Below are 15,471 nucleotides of genomic sequence, written 5' to 3' on the forward strand. Positions count from 1 at the left end.
AAATGTTAGCTATTACTATTTCTGTCATTGCAACGAGTAGATATACCAAGGTTTACTTATTTCCTGATTATGGTACAGATTATAGTACAGATTATAGTACATTTAAGTAGTTTCCAAACTCTTTTGTTTGTTTCTTGAGACAGAGTCTCACTCTGTCACACAGGCTGGAATATGCAGTGGTGCCATCTCAGCTCAGTGCAGCCTCCACCTCCCAGGTTCAAGAGATCCTCTCACCTCAGCCTGCTGAGTAGATGGAACTATAGGCATATGCCACCACACCCATCTAACTATTTGTATTTTTGGTAGAGACAGGTTTTCACTATGTTGTCCAGGCTGGTCTTAAACTCCTGAGCTCAAGTGATCCACCTGCCTCAGCCTCCCAAAGTGCTGGGACTACATTAGCTACTGCTCCTGGCCTTCCAAATTTTTCTTATTAAACAACTTTGTGGTGAGCATATTAATACATAAAGCTGTTTCCCCCTACTTAGAATTATTTCTTTAAGACAGAGACCCAGAATTGGAATTACTAGGTCTAAAAGTATGAAAACTCTGAGGCTTTTAATAAATTGTATCATATTGTTTTCCAGAATAGTTCTAATTTACATTTGGCTTTTTTGGGGATTGGGGCAGGGTCTCACAATGTCTCCCAGGCGGGAATGCAATGACGCCACATTAACTCACTATAGCCTCAACCTCCCAGCTCAAGCAATCCTCCCACCTCAGCCTCCTGAGTAGGTGGGACTACAGGTTCGTGCCACCACGAGCAGGCTAATTTCTTTTTTTTTTTTTTTTTGGTAGAGACAGGGTTTTGCCACATTGCCTAGGCTGGTCTTGACCTCTTGGGCTCAATGATCCTCCTGCCTCGGTCTCCCAAGGCACTGGGATTATAGGTGTGGCCCACAAAACCTGGTCCATAACTGTAGTTTTAAATGTCTTGGGGTGTTTTTATGGAGTGCTGACTTTTCTGTTTAGGGCTGAGCTTGTGCACGGTGGAGGCTAGTGGGCAAGTGCTCCCCTGGCCCTGAAAACTTACCTGAACTCCCTCTCTATGGCATGGGCAGATGGAAGGAGTGTCCCTGGGGGCTTCTTCCTCAGAACCAGATCACGATTAGCCAGCCTGATGTAGTAAGTTGGATTTGACTGCCCGTGATCAAACTGAAGGAGTTCCAATGGGCCTGCAAGTTTGAAAACAAAGAAAACTCAAACCAGCCCTGGACGACAGATCTGAGCAGACATTCTTTCTTTCTAATGAGTTCTGCATTTGGGCTTCAAAATATCCTCATCTGCCATGCAGTGCAAGAAAAGCACCTCTTACCTGCCTACCAGGAGTGACTGAGTCCCAGGTCTACACCCCGCCAACTCAGGTCCAGGATCACATGCCACTACAGTTTGTCAAAGGCCATTCATTTTATACCACAGTAATTTTCTCATTTTGCGCAGGTGTCCAATTTTGTCCTTCCTGCCAACTCCTGCTCCATGAATAAAAACATGCTCATTCTGTTCATCAAGCACAAATGCAGCCATGGCAACCCATCTTGCTAAATAGAATGCTTTAAGCCTGAGGATGAAAGGTGCCCTTGCACGTCCCTCTGCCTGACACTGCTGGGACAGCTGAAAGGAGTGACACAGAGGCCTTTGGCCTGACACAAAGCTGCTTTCATGAGATGCAATTTCCCACTGCACTAGGCTGAATTCCATGGCTCCCTTGCAGGATCCTGGCTGAGGTGAAAGTAATTCATTCTCAGCTCCATAAGAAGACTGAACCCTGGGTGTACATTGATTTCACTTGGTTAGAAGAGCAGGCAAGCAACAGAAGTCTGCCTGAGTTCTTCCGGCTAGCCAGAGTGGGTGCCACAGCTGTGCAGAGGCCACTACCAATAATCCAATTGCTGGAAAACATCCTAATGTGAAACTCTATCAATAAAAGCCTTTTCAAGGAGCAAGTGGGTGAAACCTTTATCACCTGGGAAAAATGTCTTCTTTGGCCGGGAGCAGAGGCTCATGCCTGTAATCCCAGCCCTTTGGGAGGCCAAGGCGGGTGGATCACCTGAGATCAGGAATTTGAGACCAGCCTGACCAACATAGTGAAACCCCATCTCTACTAAAAATATAAAAATTAACCAGGCATGGTAGCGGGTGCCTGTAATCCGAGCTACTTGGGAGGCTGAGGCAGGAGAATCACTAGAACCCAAGAGGTGGAGGTTGCAGTGAGCTGAGATCATGCCATTGCACTCCAGCCTGGGCAACAAGGGCAAAACTCCATCTCAAAAAAAATTAAATTAAATTAAAAAAAATTTTTAAGTCTCTTTTTTTGTTTTCTTTTGTTTTTGAAATGGAGTCTTGCTCTGTCATCCAGGCTGGAGTGCAGTGGCACTGTCTCAGCTCACTGCAACCTCTGCTTCCTGGGATCAAGCGATTCTCCTGCCTTAGCCTCCCCAGTAGCTGGGACTACAGGCATGCGCCACCACACTCAGCTAATTTTTGTATTTTTAGTAGAGATGGAGTTTCGCCATGTTGACCAAGCTGGTCTCAAACTCCTGGCCTCAAGTGATCTGCCCACCTCAGTCTCCCAAAGTGCTAGGATTACAGGCATGAGTCACCACCCCTGACCCAAAAGTGTCCTCTAAAGCACACAAGGCAGCTGGTTTTCTGAGGGCGGAATGTGAAGGAGGAAAGAGAAAACTTCTCTCCAAGAAATGGAGACAACTTGTTGCATTTTAAAATCATGCAACTTTTTTTTTTTTTTTTTTTGAGAGAGTCTTGCTCTGTTGCCCAGGCTGCAGTGCAGTGGCACAATCTCAGCTCACTGCAACCTCCACCTCCTAGGTTCAAGTGATTCTCCTGAGTAGCTAGGACTACAGGCATGTGCCACCATGCCCAGCTAATTTTTGTATTTTTCCTTTTTTTTGGCGGGGGGGGGGATGGAGTCTTGCTCTGTCGCCTAGGCTGGAGTGCAGTGGCACTCACTGCAACCTCGGTCTCCCGGGTTCAAGTGATACTCCTGCCTCAGCCTCCCAAGTAGCTGGGATTACAGGCACCCACCAAAACGCCCGGCTAATTTTTGTATTTTTAGTAGAGATGGGGTTTCACCATGTTGGCCAGGCTGACCTCGAACTTCTGACTTCAGGTGATCCACCTGCCTCAGCCTCCCAAAGTGCTGGGATTATAGGCGTGAGCCACTGAGCCTGGCCCCCTTTTATTCTTTTTCTTTTTTTTTTTAAGAGGGAGTCTCACTCTATCACCCACGCTAGAGTGCAGTGGCGCAATATAGGCTCACTGCAACCACTGCCTCCCGGGTTAAAGCGATTGTTGTGCCTCAGTCTCCAGAGCAGCTGGGACTATAGTTGTGCACCACCACATCCAGCTAATTTTTGTATTTTTAGTAGAGACAAGGTTTCACATCGTTGGTCAGGCTGGTCTCGAACTCCTGGCCTCAAGTGATCGCCTGCCTCGGCCTCCCAAAATGCTGGAATTACAGGAGTGAGCCACTACACCCTGGTCACCAATGCAAATTCTTTTTTTTTTTCCTGAGATGGAGTCTTGCTCTGTTGCCCAGGCTGGAGTACAACAGCACAATCTCGGCTGACTGCAACCTCTGCCTCCTGGGTTCAAGCAATTCTCCTGCCTCAGCCTCCTGAGTATCTGGGATTACAGGCACCCACCACCATACCCAGTTAATTTTTGTATTTTTAGTAGAAACAAGGTTTCACCAAGTTGGCCAGGCTGGTCTCGAACTCCTGACCTCGTGATCTACCTGCCTCGGCCTCCTAAAGTGCTGGGATTACAGGCGTGAGCCACCGTACCTCGCCTGCCAATGTAACTTCTAAGTCATCTTCACAAAATGGGCTGTCGTCTCAAAGCATTAGAAACTGTAAAATCCTCTGAGCACATACTGCAGTCCCCAAGTTCCTCTCCCTGTTGAAAGCAGGCAACCACTGCCATACCACACTCTCAGGTGTAAGAGTGGGATAGGTATACTTTTGGAGATCCATAAATAGGGAAGTTAATGCTTTTTCCCAAGCAAAACTGAAAGCAGTGCTCAGATGCACCAGGCCCAATGGCTATTTTCCTCACTGTAAAGCTTCTTTGTCTCCAGCCCATTCCATTAGGGTTGAAAAGTGAGAAACAGACCAAAACCTTCGCCTCGGAGAGAGTTACCAAAACATGAAAGACACCCACATACCTGTGGTCTGGATACCCAGTAAGTCTTTGAGGTACTTCTTCAAGGAATCTTTCGGAATTTCCATCGTCTTTCTCACAGGCTGAGTGTTTGGAACACCTAGTCTCAATGTAAAACCCAAGAGAGCTTCTAATTCCTTTACTGCAGTCTCTGGGTCATTAACCTGGTTTCAGAGAGAATATGTATATGTATATATTTTGTTGTTGTTATTTTTCCCTTCTTTTCACAGAATGTTGAGAATATATATACATTTTTTTTTTTAATTTTACAATTCATGGTAGTACAGGTGTAGAGAATATATATTGAACAGGTGCCAGCAGTCAACCCTGGCCTCAGGGGCTCCTATCTGTTTCCTAGGAGGTGTCCGAAATGTTTGTTCCCCAGTACCATAAAGACATAGCACTTGAACACAAATTTAATTTACTCAGGAAGGCCATTTTTACTTCCTGCAGAAAGGGTACACTCGCCAGCAGTTTTGCCACAAGAGTACACCAAACAAAGGAGACAGGGTCATTTATAACCTGACGCATCCACCCTACTGCTGTGTCTGGTTTTGCTGGAATGGGACTTTTAAATTCTGTATTTATCCTGATTGGCGAGCAACTTAGAACTTTTTTTTTTTTTTTTTTTTTTTTTTTTTGAGATAGAAGTCTCACTCTTTCGCCCAGGCCGGACTGCAGTGGCGCTATCTTGCCTCACTGCAAACTCTGCCTCCTGGGTTCACGCCATTCTCCTGCCTCGGTCTCCTGAGTAGCTGGGACTAAAGGCGCCCGCCACTGCGCCCAGCTAATTTTTTATATTTTTAGTAGAGACAGGGTTTCACCGTGTTAGCCAGGATGGTCTCCATCTCCTGACTTCATGATCCACCCGCCTGGGCCTCCCAAAGTGTTGGGATTACAGGCGTGAGCCACCGCACCCAGCCTAGAACTTTTTGAAAGAGGCAAAGGTAGAGGAGAACAAAGGAAGGAAGAAGTAACTTGTGGAATGCTGAGAAAAGTAAAAACACCTTCAAATAAGGAAGAGGAACAGGCTATGACCTAATGCTTGCTTGGACCAGTATAAGCATGCCAGGGCAAATATTTAGGCTAAATTGTGGGAGTAAAGATCATAAAGTACATTGATTTCTTTATCACAGCTAGCAGATATTTAAGAATGCTAGCACAGGTCTTCAAATACATTTTGCTTCTAAGAGAAGTTACTATTTATCCCTACTTAAGTGGGGAGGAAAGTCTTTGAAGAGGAACCTCTACTTTACTTTTTACAATTCCCCCTCTTTTTATTTTATAATTTCTCTTCAAATTTGTTTAATACGTTTTGATTTAATTGCTTTGTTTGTCCCTCTAATAGAAGTAATTTTTCCAAATAGGGTGGAGGAGAGTTTGGAGTTAACTCTGTACAGAGTGGCAGAGACAAGATTTTGTATAAAACTTCAAAGGCTGGGCGCGGTGGCTCATGCCTGTAATCCCAGCACTTTGGGAGGCTGAAGCAGGCAGATCACGAGGTCAGGAGTTTGAGACCAGCCTGACCAACATGGTGAAACCCCATCACTACTAAAAATACAAAAATATTAACCGGGGATGGTGGTGTGCGACCGTAATCCCAGCTACTCAGGGGGCTGAGGCAGGAGATCACTGGAACCTAGGAGGCAGAGGTTGCAGTGAGCCCAGATTGAGCCACTGCACTCCAGCCTAGGCAACAGAGTGAGACTCTGTCTCAAAACAAACAAATAGCCGGGCGCGGTGACTCACGCCTGTAATCCCAGCACTTTGGGAGGCCGAGACGGGTGGATCACGAGGTCAGGAGATCGAGACCATCCTGGCTAACATGGTGAAACCCCGTCTCTACTAAGAAATACAAAAAACTAGCTGGGCGAGGTGGCGGGCGCCTGTAGTCCCAGCTATACGGGAGGCTGAGGCAGGAGAATGGCGTGAATCGGGGGGCGCGGAGCTTGCAGTGAGCCGAGATCACGCCACTGCACTCCAGCCTGGGTGACAGAGTGAGACTCCATCTCAAAAAAAAAAAAAAAAAAAAACCTTTGAAGGCCGGGAATAATATAACAGCCTACAAGAATAAGGACACCAATAACAAGAGCAAACGAGGTGAGAACTGAAGTTAAAACTTCTTTTTATTCACTGAACCAATGTTTTATTATTTTAGAAAATGGGTGATTTATTTTAGAATTTTTGGCAAGTTTATCAGATAGGGAGGTTAATACTGTAGCACTTTTGTTATAGTCCATCAGGGACAGTATTATTAGGAACGAAGGTACAATATTGAGTTTTAATTATGAAACAAACATCTTTTTTTTTTTGCTAATATTATTATTTTTTTTTTGAGATGGAGTCTTGCTCTGTCATCCAGGCTGGAGTGCAATGGTGCAATCTTGGTTCACTGCAAGCTCTGCCTCCTGGGTGAACACCCCTACAAAGGTCTTAAGCCTACCATTCACCTCCTTTCCTATCTCTTTTCTCAAGCTGCCTTCTCAGTACCTGTTTGTCTTGCTTCTCATTGAAAATTCAAGCAGCTAGTCACATAGATTTCATAATTAACACAAAATAAGATGACTATGGAAATGTAGGGGGAAACCTTAAGGAAAGCTAGAGCTACAAATGTAAAAAGATTACAGAGAAATATGTTGCACTAGTGGCTCGTGCATGGGAGGGGGTTCAAAAAATAGTGACTATTACCTTAATGGTGTGAATACCAAGGCTGGCAGCTGCTTTTACATTTGGTCCAAGGTCATCAAGAAAGATAGACTCAGAGGGCTGCAGGCCGAGCCGCTCCAAGCACAGCTTGTAGATCCTAGGGTCTGGCTTACAGATCCCTTCCACGCAGGACTCCACGACCTGATGGAGGGACGGGAATGAGAGATGAATGTCCCTAAAGGTGGAGCTCCCACACGCATGCTGGTAAACTTTTTGAAAGGAAAAGCATAAGAAGGACAGTTGAGATTTATTATAACAAGTAATTTAAGATTGTTATGATATAAAATGATGTTGCCTTCTTAAATTGAGGAATTTGACAATACTGGGTTACAACATGGGGGCAAACTCGAGAAACCAAAATGTCTGTTTCAGACACTGTGACCCTGTGCAAACAAGCAAAGCTATAATGGGCCTCAGTGTCATCATCAACAAAATGGGAAGAATATTAATAGTCATCTTACCTATCTTAGCTCAGTAAGTTGTGAAACTTAAATGAAACTTAAGTGAGTTCCAAAATGACAAAGCATTTGGCTAATGTCACATCTTGGGGCTAAACAAAGCAGAAGAAAAGCTGTACATGTCAGTTTTATGGGAAGTAGTTCACCATTTTTTTTTTTTTTTTTTCAGAAAGAAGACACTGTCACAAGTATAAAATAAATACGAACTTAGTGTTTATTTTAGAGGTTTAAAAACCCATCCATACTCCATTTAGACAGAAATTCCATGGGAGGGCTGACACTGTTCCTGACATGCTAAGAGGCTCCTATACTCTGATGACCTTGCTTCAGCCACGTATCTGATCTGCAATGGGTGGAGGGTGCTGGTGAGAGTACAGGAGAACCCGGGAAAGCCTTCTCAGTGTCAGGCTGTCTCTGATCCACTGATTCCCCGAAAGTCCTTTTAGTGTCCCCAGGGCTTAATCTCCTATAGTGTGGGCCCAAGACAGCCACATAGCCTATAACCAATACCCTCTGATCTGCCCTAAGAACAGAACTAAATCTCTGACTTGCCATTTGGAATGATCCAGGCTCTCCAAGGCCAAGGACAAATCCAATGGCCCCTCTCTCTATCCCACACTTGCATTCTGGGTTGGGTGAGAACTGCCCTTTCAGGTAAATAAATGTCCGAATAAACTGGACCTTTCTACTTTCTCTTGTCTTCTAAGGACCTGAATGAGCTAAAAAAAAAAAAAAAAAAAAAGTCTAAGAAGCTACCCTAAAGAAAACGTCAATAGTGAGAAGTACAGAAGCAGGGTGTCTCAGACACCGATCGATGTAACGTACCAGATGGAAGCGGCAGAGCTGTACTGGCTGAGACAAGAGACAGGAAAGTGGAGGGAACCGTGGGGGATGGGGCAAAGTTCCAGGAAGCAGACAGCTCCTCTCACTAGGTGAATTACATTTGGGGGAAGTAAAATAAATTCTTAAGATTTGTTTGATAAGATCTCTAGCCTTCTTTTTCTGTTCTATTTTGCACACGATGGCATGAACTTATTCAGGGTTTCTATTACTTTCTTGGCAAACCAGGAACTGTGGGAACAAGGCCAGTGTTTTTCCAAATGTGGATCAGATAAAAATGATTTTATTTACCAAGGCTCTATCCCAGGAAGATGGAGGGGAAGCCTCCTTCTCAAGGTAAGCATGACGGAGGCTGTGTGGTAAGACAGAAGCATGGACAGAATCCGAAGTCCAAGTCCCTCACTGCATCTTGGGGTATCTCACCCCAGCTGCACGGCAGAATCACCTGTGGAGCTTTTTTGAAATACACATAGGGCCGGGCGCGGTGGCTCAAGCCTGTAATCCCAGCACTTTGGGAGGCCGAGACGGGTGGATCACGAGGTCAGGAGATCGAGACCATCCTGGCTAACACGGTGAAACCCCGTCTCTACTAAGAAATACAAAAAACTAGCCGGGCGAGGTGGCGGGCGCCTGTAGTCCCAGCTACTCGGGAGGCTGAGGCAGGAGAATGGCGTGAACCCGGGAGGCAGAGCTTGCAGTGAGCTGAGATCTGGCCACTGCACTCCAGTCTGGGCTACAGAGCGAGACTCCGTCTCAAAAAAAAAAAAAAAAAAGAAATACACATGCCTGGATCCCAACTAGACATACTCAACAAAAGCCTCCAGGGAAACAGACCCAGAATCTTTACAAACTTCCAGGTCATGTGATGTGTAGGCAGAGTTGAAAATCTTTAATCTCACTGGCCCAACGAAGGGTACAAATACAGCCAGGCATAGGCAGATGTAGGGCTAAGGGAATATGCCACTTCCTGGAGTCCAGCCAAAGTAGCTCTTCCAAAGATGGAAAGAATCAGAAAGGGGCTCTGGTAGCAAAATGTCCAATACTTGAGTTATCAGAGAAATTTCATCCAATGTGTTCCAGAGGTTACCATGACTCTCACTATATTTGGTGAGCTGTTCCCTTTTGCACTGACTCGGAATATCTTTGGAGCAATGGGCCAGGGGAAGGGTTCTTCTGATCCATCACAACTCTAAAAGGTGTTGGAAGATCAACTGCCAATCTGGGCTTTGGAGTCTCTAAAGGGAATTATCACTGCTGTTGGTTATAAGACAAAAACAAACATTTTTAAAGTATCCAAATAGGGCCGGGCATGGTGGTTCATGCCTGTAATCTCAGCACTTTGGGAGGCTGAGGTGGGTTGATCATTTGAGGTCAGAAGTTTGAGACCACCCTGGCCAACATGGTGAAACCCGGTCTCTAATATTAATAAAAAACAAAAACTAGCCAGGCGTGGTGGCATGCACCTATAGTCTCAGCTACTAAGAGGCTGAGGCACAAGAATTGCTTGAATCTGGGAGGTGGGGATGCAATGAACTGAGACTGAGCCACTGAACTCCAACCTGGGCGACCGAGAGAGACCCTCTCTCAGGGAAAAAACAAAGAGAGTACCCAAATAGGGGCCAAGCATGGTGGCTCATGCCTGTCATCCCAGCACTTTAGGAGGCCGAGGTGGGTAGATTACTTGAGGTCAGGAGTTCAAACTTTGGAGTCTCTATCCCAGGAAGATGGAGGGGAAGCCTCCTTCTTCCCTGGCCAACATGGTGAAACCCTGTCTCTACTAAAAATTCAGGGGTGGTAGTGCCAGGGGCAGTGCATGCCTGTAATCACAGCTACTCAGGAGGCTGAGACAGGAGAAATGCTTGAGCCTAGAAGAGGGAGGTTACAGTGTGCCGAGATGGTGCCACTGTACTTTAGCCTGGGCAACAGAGCAAGATTGTCTCAAGAAAAAAAAAAAAAAAATATATATATATATATATATATATATATATACACACACACACATAAAAATAGGCCATGCACGGTGGCTCATACTTGTAATCCCAGCACTTTGAGAGGCGGAGATGGGCGGATCACTCGAGGTTGGGAGTTGAAGACCAGCCTGGCCAACACGGTGAAACCCCGTCTCTACTAAAAATATAAAAATTAGCCAAGCATGGTGGCACACATCTGTAATTCCAGCTACTCAGGAGTCTGAGGCATGAGAATGGCTTGAACCTGGGAAGCGGAGGTTGCAGTGAGCTGAGATTGCGCCACTGAACTCCAGCCTGGGTTACAGAGCGAGACTCCATCTCAAAATAAATAAATAAAAATAAATAAATAAGTAAAGTACCCAAATACAGCCAAGCATGTCAAAACTATAGGTTTATCACATGACAGGTTGGGATACACACATGGAGCAGATGGATTTAGTATGGAAGTAAATCAGGCCAAGGAAGTCAGTAAAGTTTTATTGGACAGCACTGGTCTAGGAATTAATGTCACAGAAATAGAAGGCAACATAGTTCATCTTAGAAAAGGCCAAAGGATCCATTAAGATGTAAGGGCTGATAGAGATGCTTGTGTTATATGAAGACTAAGGTTTGAATTTAGAATGTAAAGCTGAAGTGTCAACCGGTTATCAAATGCCATAAATGTCTGATCTTGCTAAGAACACAGTGTTATTTTAAAAGGTCTGTTTTCAACCTATTGCATTTAAACCTAACTTAGTCAAGTGTCTGAAGGAAAAACTCCCTCACTCAAGACCTGTTAGAAGGCAGCATTTAACGCTGCACCCTGAAGCAAGGGCACAGATTCTGTTCCAATGGTTTTCAATTAGCTCAAGCTTACCACATCAAACTGTTTCCGGTCCAGGGGCAAAAAGCTTTTCTGGTTGGGAAGATAAAAATTATTGCTCAAGACTGCAGTCTGAAGACCTTTTGCCCGAATTTGAGTTATGGCCTCAGTCATCACTGGGAACTGCTTTGCCACTCGCTCACTGGTCAGCAGAGAGAAAAATGAGTCCACCGGCACGGAGGTTTTTGACTAAAAACAGGAGAGGGCAGGGGAGAACAGCAATCATTAAGAGTGACAAACACTCATGGCCAACAGAAAAAAAAAAAATAAGCTTATTTCTGGAGTCCTTCTGCTCTCTGGCTACAGGAGCCGAGGCTCATAGCTTGCTGCCTGCAGGAACTGTGTTTCTCACTTCCTCAGCCCCTGTGCTGAACTCTCATATAAGATTTTAAAAAGTTACCTAGGACTAGAGTTATAGGCTAGGCACAGCGGCTCACACCTGTAATCCCAGCATTTTGGGAGGCTGAGGTGGGAGAACTGCTTGAGCTCAGGAGTTTGACACCAGCCTGGGCAACAAAGTGAGATCTAAAAAAAAAAGTTTTTTAACTTAGCCAGGCTTGGTGGCGCATACCTGTGGTCCCAGCTACTCAGGGGGTTGAGGTGGGAGGATGGCTTGAGCCTTGGAGCCTGGGGCTGCAGTGAGCTATGATCAAGCCATTGCACTCCAGCCTGAGCAACAGAGTAGGGAATGGAGCTATTTATACCAATATTACAATTAAATGAGTTCTTTATTCTGCTCATGGATTGCTAGTCGAAAAAAAAAAAAACCAGCGTATCATAAGAGGATACAGTGAACTCTAAAAGTATATTAAGTATATGTAATTTAATTTTTAATGCTTGAGAAGTCATTTAATGCTTTTTGTATTGCCTCAGCATCACCATTATGAACTTTAGTTTCTGATCAATTTTTTTCTTGTTTTTAAATTCAATCTGTGTGGGTTTTGAAAACTCTTATAAGACCGGGCGCAATGGCTCACGTCTGTAATCCCAGCACTTTGGGAGGCTGAGGCGGGCGGATCACAAAGTCAGGTGATCAAGACCATCCTGGCTAACATGGTAAAACCCTGTCTCTAGTAAAAATGCAAAAAGTTAGCCAAGCGTGGTGGCACGCACCTATAGTCCCAGCTACTCGGGAGGCTGAAGCAGGAGAATAGCTTGAACCCAGGAGACGGAGGTTGCAGTGAGCCGAGACCATGCCACTGCACTCCAGCCTGGGCAACAGAGCAAGACTCCGTCTCAAAAAAAAAAAAAAAAAGAAAACTCTTATATTATCACATTTCAAAATCTGCAAAGGCAAGCCTGCTATTTTATATATACATATACACACACAGATTTTAGAACAGCTTTACTGAAATATAATTCACATGCCATGCAAGTCACCTATTTAAGGAGTGCAATTCAGTGGTTTTTAATATATTCACAAAGTTGTGCAACCATCACTGCCATCAGTTTTAGGACATTTTCATTACTCTAAAGAGCAAATCAGCCAGGTGTGGTGGCTCACACCTGTAATCCCAGCACTTTGGGAGGCAGAGGCAGGCAGATCACAAGGTCAAGAGATCGAGACCTTCCTGGTCAACATGGTGAAACCCTGTCTCTACTAAAAATACAAAAATTAGCTGGGGCTGGTGGCGCATGCCTGTCCAGCTACTCGGGAGGCTAAGGCAGGAGAATCACTTGAACTCGGGGGGCAGAGGTTGCAGTGAGCTGAGACTGCTCCACTGTACTCCAGCCTGGGTGACAGAGCGAGACTCTGTCTCAAAAAAAAATTTTTTTTAAAAACAGTAAACCGGCCGGGCGCGGTGGCCTACGCCTGTAATCCCAGCACTTTGGGAGGCCGAGGCGGGCGGATCACAAGGTCAGGAGATCGAGACCACGGTGAAACCCCGTCTCTACTAAAAATACAAAAAAAATTAGCCGGGCGCGGTTGTGGGCGCCTGTAGTCCCAGCTACTCGGGAGGCTGAGGCAGGAGAATGGCGTGAACCCAGGAGGCGGAGCTTGCAGTGAGCCGAGATCGCGCCACTGCACTCCAGCCTGGGCGACAGAGCGAGACTCCGTCTCAAAAAAACAAAAAAAAAAACAAAAAAAAAAACAGTAAACCATACCCATTAACAGTCACTCCTCATTTCCCCCAAGTCTCCCTGTACTAGAAAACCACCAATCTACTTTCTATCTCTATGGATTTGCCTATTCTGAACATTTCACACAGATGGAATCACATACCATGTGGTCTTTTTTGACTGGCTTCTTTCACTTTGCATGTTTTCAAGGTTTCCTATTATATATACACATATATGTGTATATATATAAATTGTGGAAAATATATGTAACACAAAATTTACCATTTTAACCTTGTTTTTTGTTTTTGAGATGGAGTCTCACTCTGTCACCCAGGCTGGAGTGCAGTGGTGTAATCTCGATCTCAGCTCACTGTAACCTCTGCCTCCCAGGTTCAAGCAACTCTCCTGTCTCAGCCTCCCAAGTAGCTGGGATTACAGATGCCCACCACCACGCCTGGCTAAACTTTATATTTTTAGTAGAGATGGGGTTTCACCATGTTGGCCAGGCTGGTCTTGAACTCCTGACCTCAGGTGATCCGCCCACCTTGGCCTCCCAAAATGCTGGGATCACAGGCATGAGCCACCGCACTTGACCATTTTTAAGTATACAGGGCAGTGGCATTAAGTACAGTCATGTTGTCGTGCAACCATCACCATCACCACCATCTACCTACAGAACTTTTCTTACTATATTTTAAATTATATTTTAGTAGACCCATTACAGTTACATGAGCTATATAAAGAGCTTAGAACAGTGCACAGTACAGAAAAAAATGTTCAATATTATTATTGTTTTAAATAAGCTGTTTTATCAAAGCCATTATGTAGACAGCTCCTGTTTTGGTATCTGTTGGAGGGGAGCTTTCAGGTTGCTGAATGCATGGAGGTGCTGGGAGAAGGGTGGCAGGCCCAGAAAGGGTACAATGGCTCTAAAACCTTTGCCCCCAGGTATCTTGTTATCTGGCTGTTCTTTCGTATCCTTCATAATATCCTTTATAATACACTAGAAAACATTAAAAAAATATATGCTGGCTGGGCGCGGTGGCTCAAGCCTGTAATCCCAGCACTTTGGGAGGCTGAGACGGGCGGATCACGAGGTCAGGAGATCAAGACCATCCTGGCTAACACGGTGAAACCCCGTCTCTACTAAAAAAATACAAAAAAACTAGCCGGGCGAGGTGGCGGGTGTCTGTAGTCCCAGCTACTCAGGAGGCTGAGGCAGGAGAATGGCGTGAACCCGGGAGGCGGAGCTTGCAGTGAGCCGAGATCCTGCCACTGCACTCCAGCCTGGGCGACAGAGCAAGACTCCGTCTCAAAAAAAAAAAAAAAAAAAAAAAAAAAAAAAAAATATATATATATATATATATATATATATATATATATGTATATGCTGGAGGAACTTAGTAAAGAATTTTTTTTTTTTTTTTTGAGACAGAGTCTTGTTATGTTGCCCAGGCTGCAGTGCAGTGGCATGGTCATGGCTCGCTGAAGCCTCAGTCTCTAGGGCTCAAGCCTCAGCCTCCTGAATAGCTGGGACCAGAGGTGTGTGACACCATGCCTGGCTAATTTTTTTGATTTTTAGTAGAGATGAGGTCTGGCTATGTTGCCTAAGCTGGTCTCAAACTCCAGAGTTCAAACAGTTCTTCTATCTCAGCCTCCCAAAGTGCTGAAGTTACAGGCGTGAGCCACCACACCTGGCTAAGAATATTTTTAGTTATTCATATATAAATTGAACACCTAGGGGTGAAATAAATAACTTTTTTTTTTTTGAGACAGAGTTTCGCTCTTGTTGCCCAAGCTGGAGTGCAATGGCATGATCTCAGCTCACTGCAACCTCCACCCTCGAGGTTCAAGCGATTCTCCTGCCTCAGCTTCCCAAATAGCTGGGATTACAGGTGTGCGCCACCACAGCCAGCTAATTTTTTGTATTTGTAGTAGAAACGAGGTTTCACCATGTTAGCCAGGCTGGTCTCAAACTTCTGACCTCAGGTGATCCACCCTCTGGCCTCCCAAAGTGCTGGGATTATAGGCATGAGCCACAGCGCCTGGCCTAAGAAATAACTTTAAAACATGTAATGGGTTATAAGGTTTCATTTTATTTTCAGTTTAACTAACTTATACATGAATGTTGCAACCACTACTCAAGGCAAAAAGAAAAATATGGAAATGTAGGTATGTTTATCACTCACCATTTCAGAGCATAGTCTCCCAAATTCTCGTAAAAAACCCTCTGCTGTTATTTCTGCTCTCATAAATCTCATCCAGGGCCCATTTTCACCACCTTCCATCAAGGCCTTTAAAATAGTTCCAGAAGGGATACGATTCTGTACCTCCCATTCTATAGGAAGTAAAATATGCAAAAGTGGAATACATTGATACATGATGGGGTTTAGGG

General features: G+C 44.9%; 1 protein-coding gene across 6 annotated transcripts in view; it reads right to left on the minus strand.

Moving 5' to 3' along the window:
- The window catches only part of LOC105493400 (acyl-CoA dehydrogenase family member 10), a 71,230-nt gene that overhangs the window by 37,359 nt on the left and 18,400 nt on the right, over positions 1-15,471 (minus strand). For 5 of the 6 annotated variants that reach the window (XM_011761003.2, XM_024796447.2, XM_024796446.2 and 2 more), the window contains exons 3-7: positions 15,266-15,414; positions 11,010-11,204; positions 6,868-7,026; positions 4,184-4,343; positions 1,034-1,175 (exon numbers count right to left, since the gene is read on the minus strand). In XM_011761003.2, coding sequence (XP_011759305.2) covers positions 1,034-1,175; positions 4,184-4,343; positions 6,868-7,026; positions 11,010-11,204; positions 15,266-15,414 — 805 coding nt within the window. The remainder of the gene's footprint in view (positions 1-1,033; positions 1,176-4,183; positions 4,344-6,867; positions 7,027-11,009; positions 11,205-15,265; positions 15,415-15,471) is intronic. The other variant, XM_071071048.1, reaches the window with a different exon arrangement.

This window comes from Macaca nemestrina, chromosome 10 (assembly GCF_043159975.1).
Source record: "Macaca nemestrina isolate mMacNem1 chromosome 10, mMacNem.hap1, whole genome shotgun sequence".
Taxonomy (NCBI): Eukaryota; Metazoa; Chordata; class Mammalia; order Primates; family Cercopithecidae; genus Macaca; species Macaca nemestrina.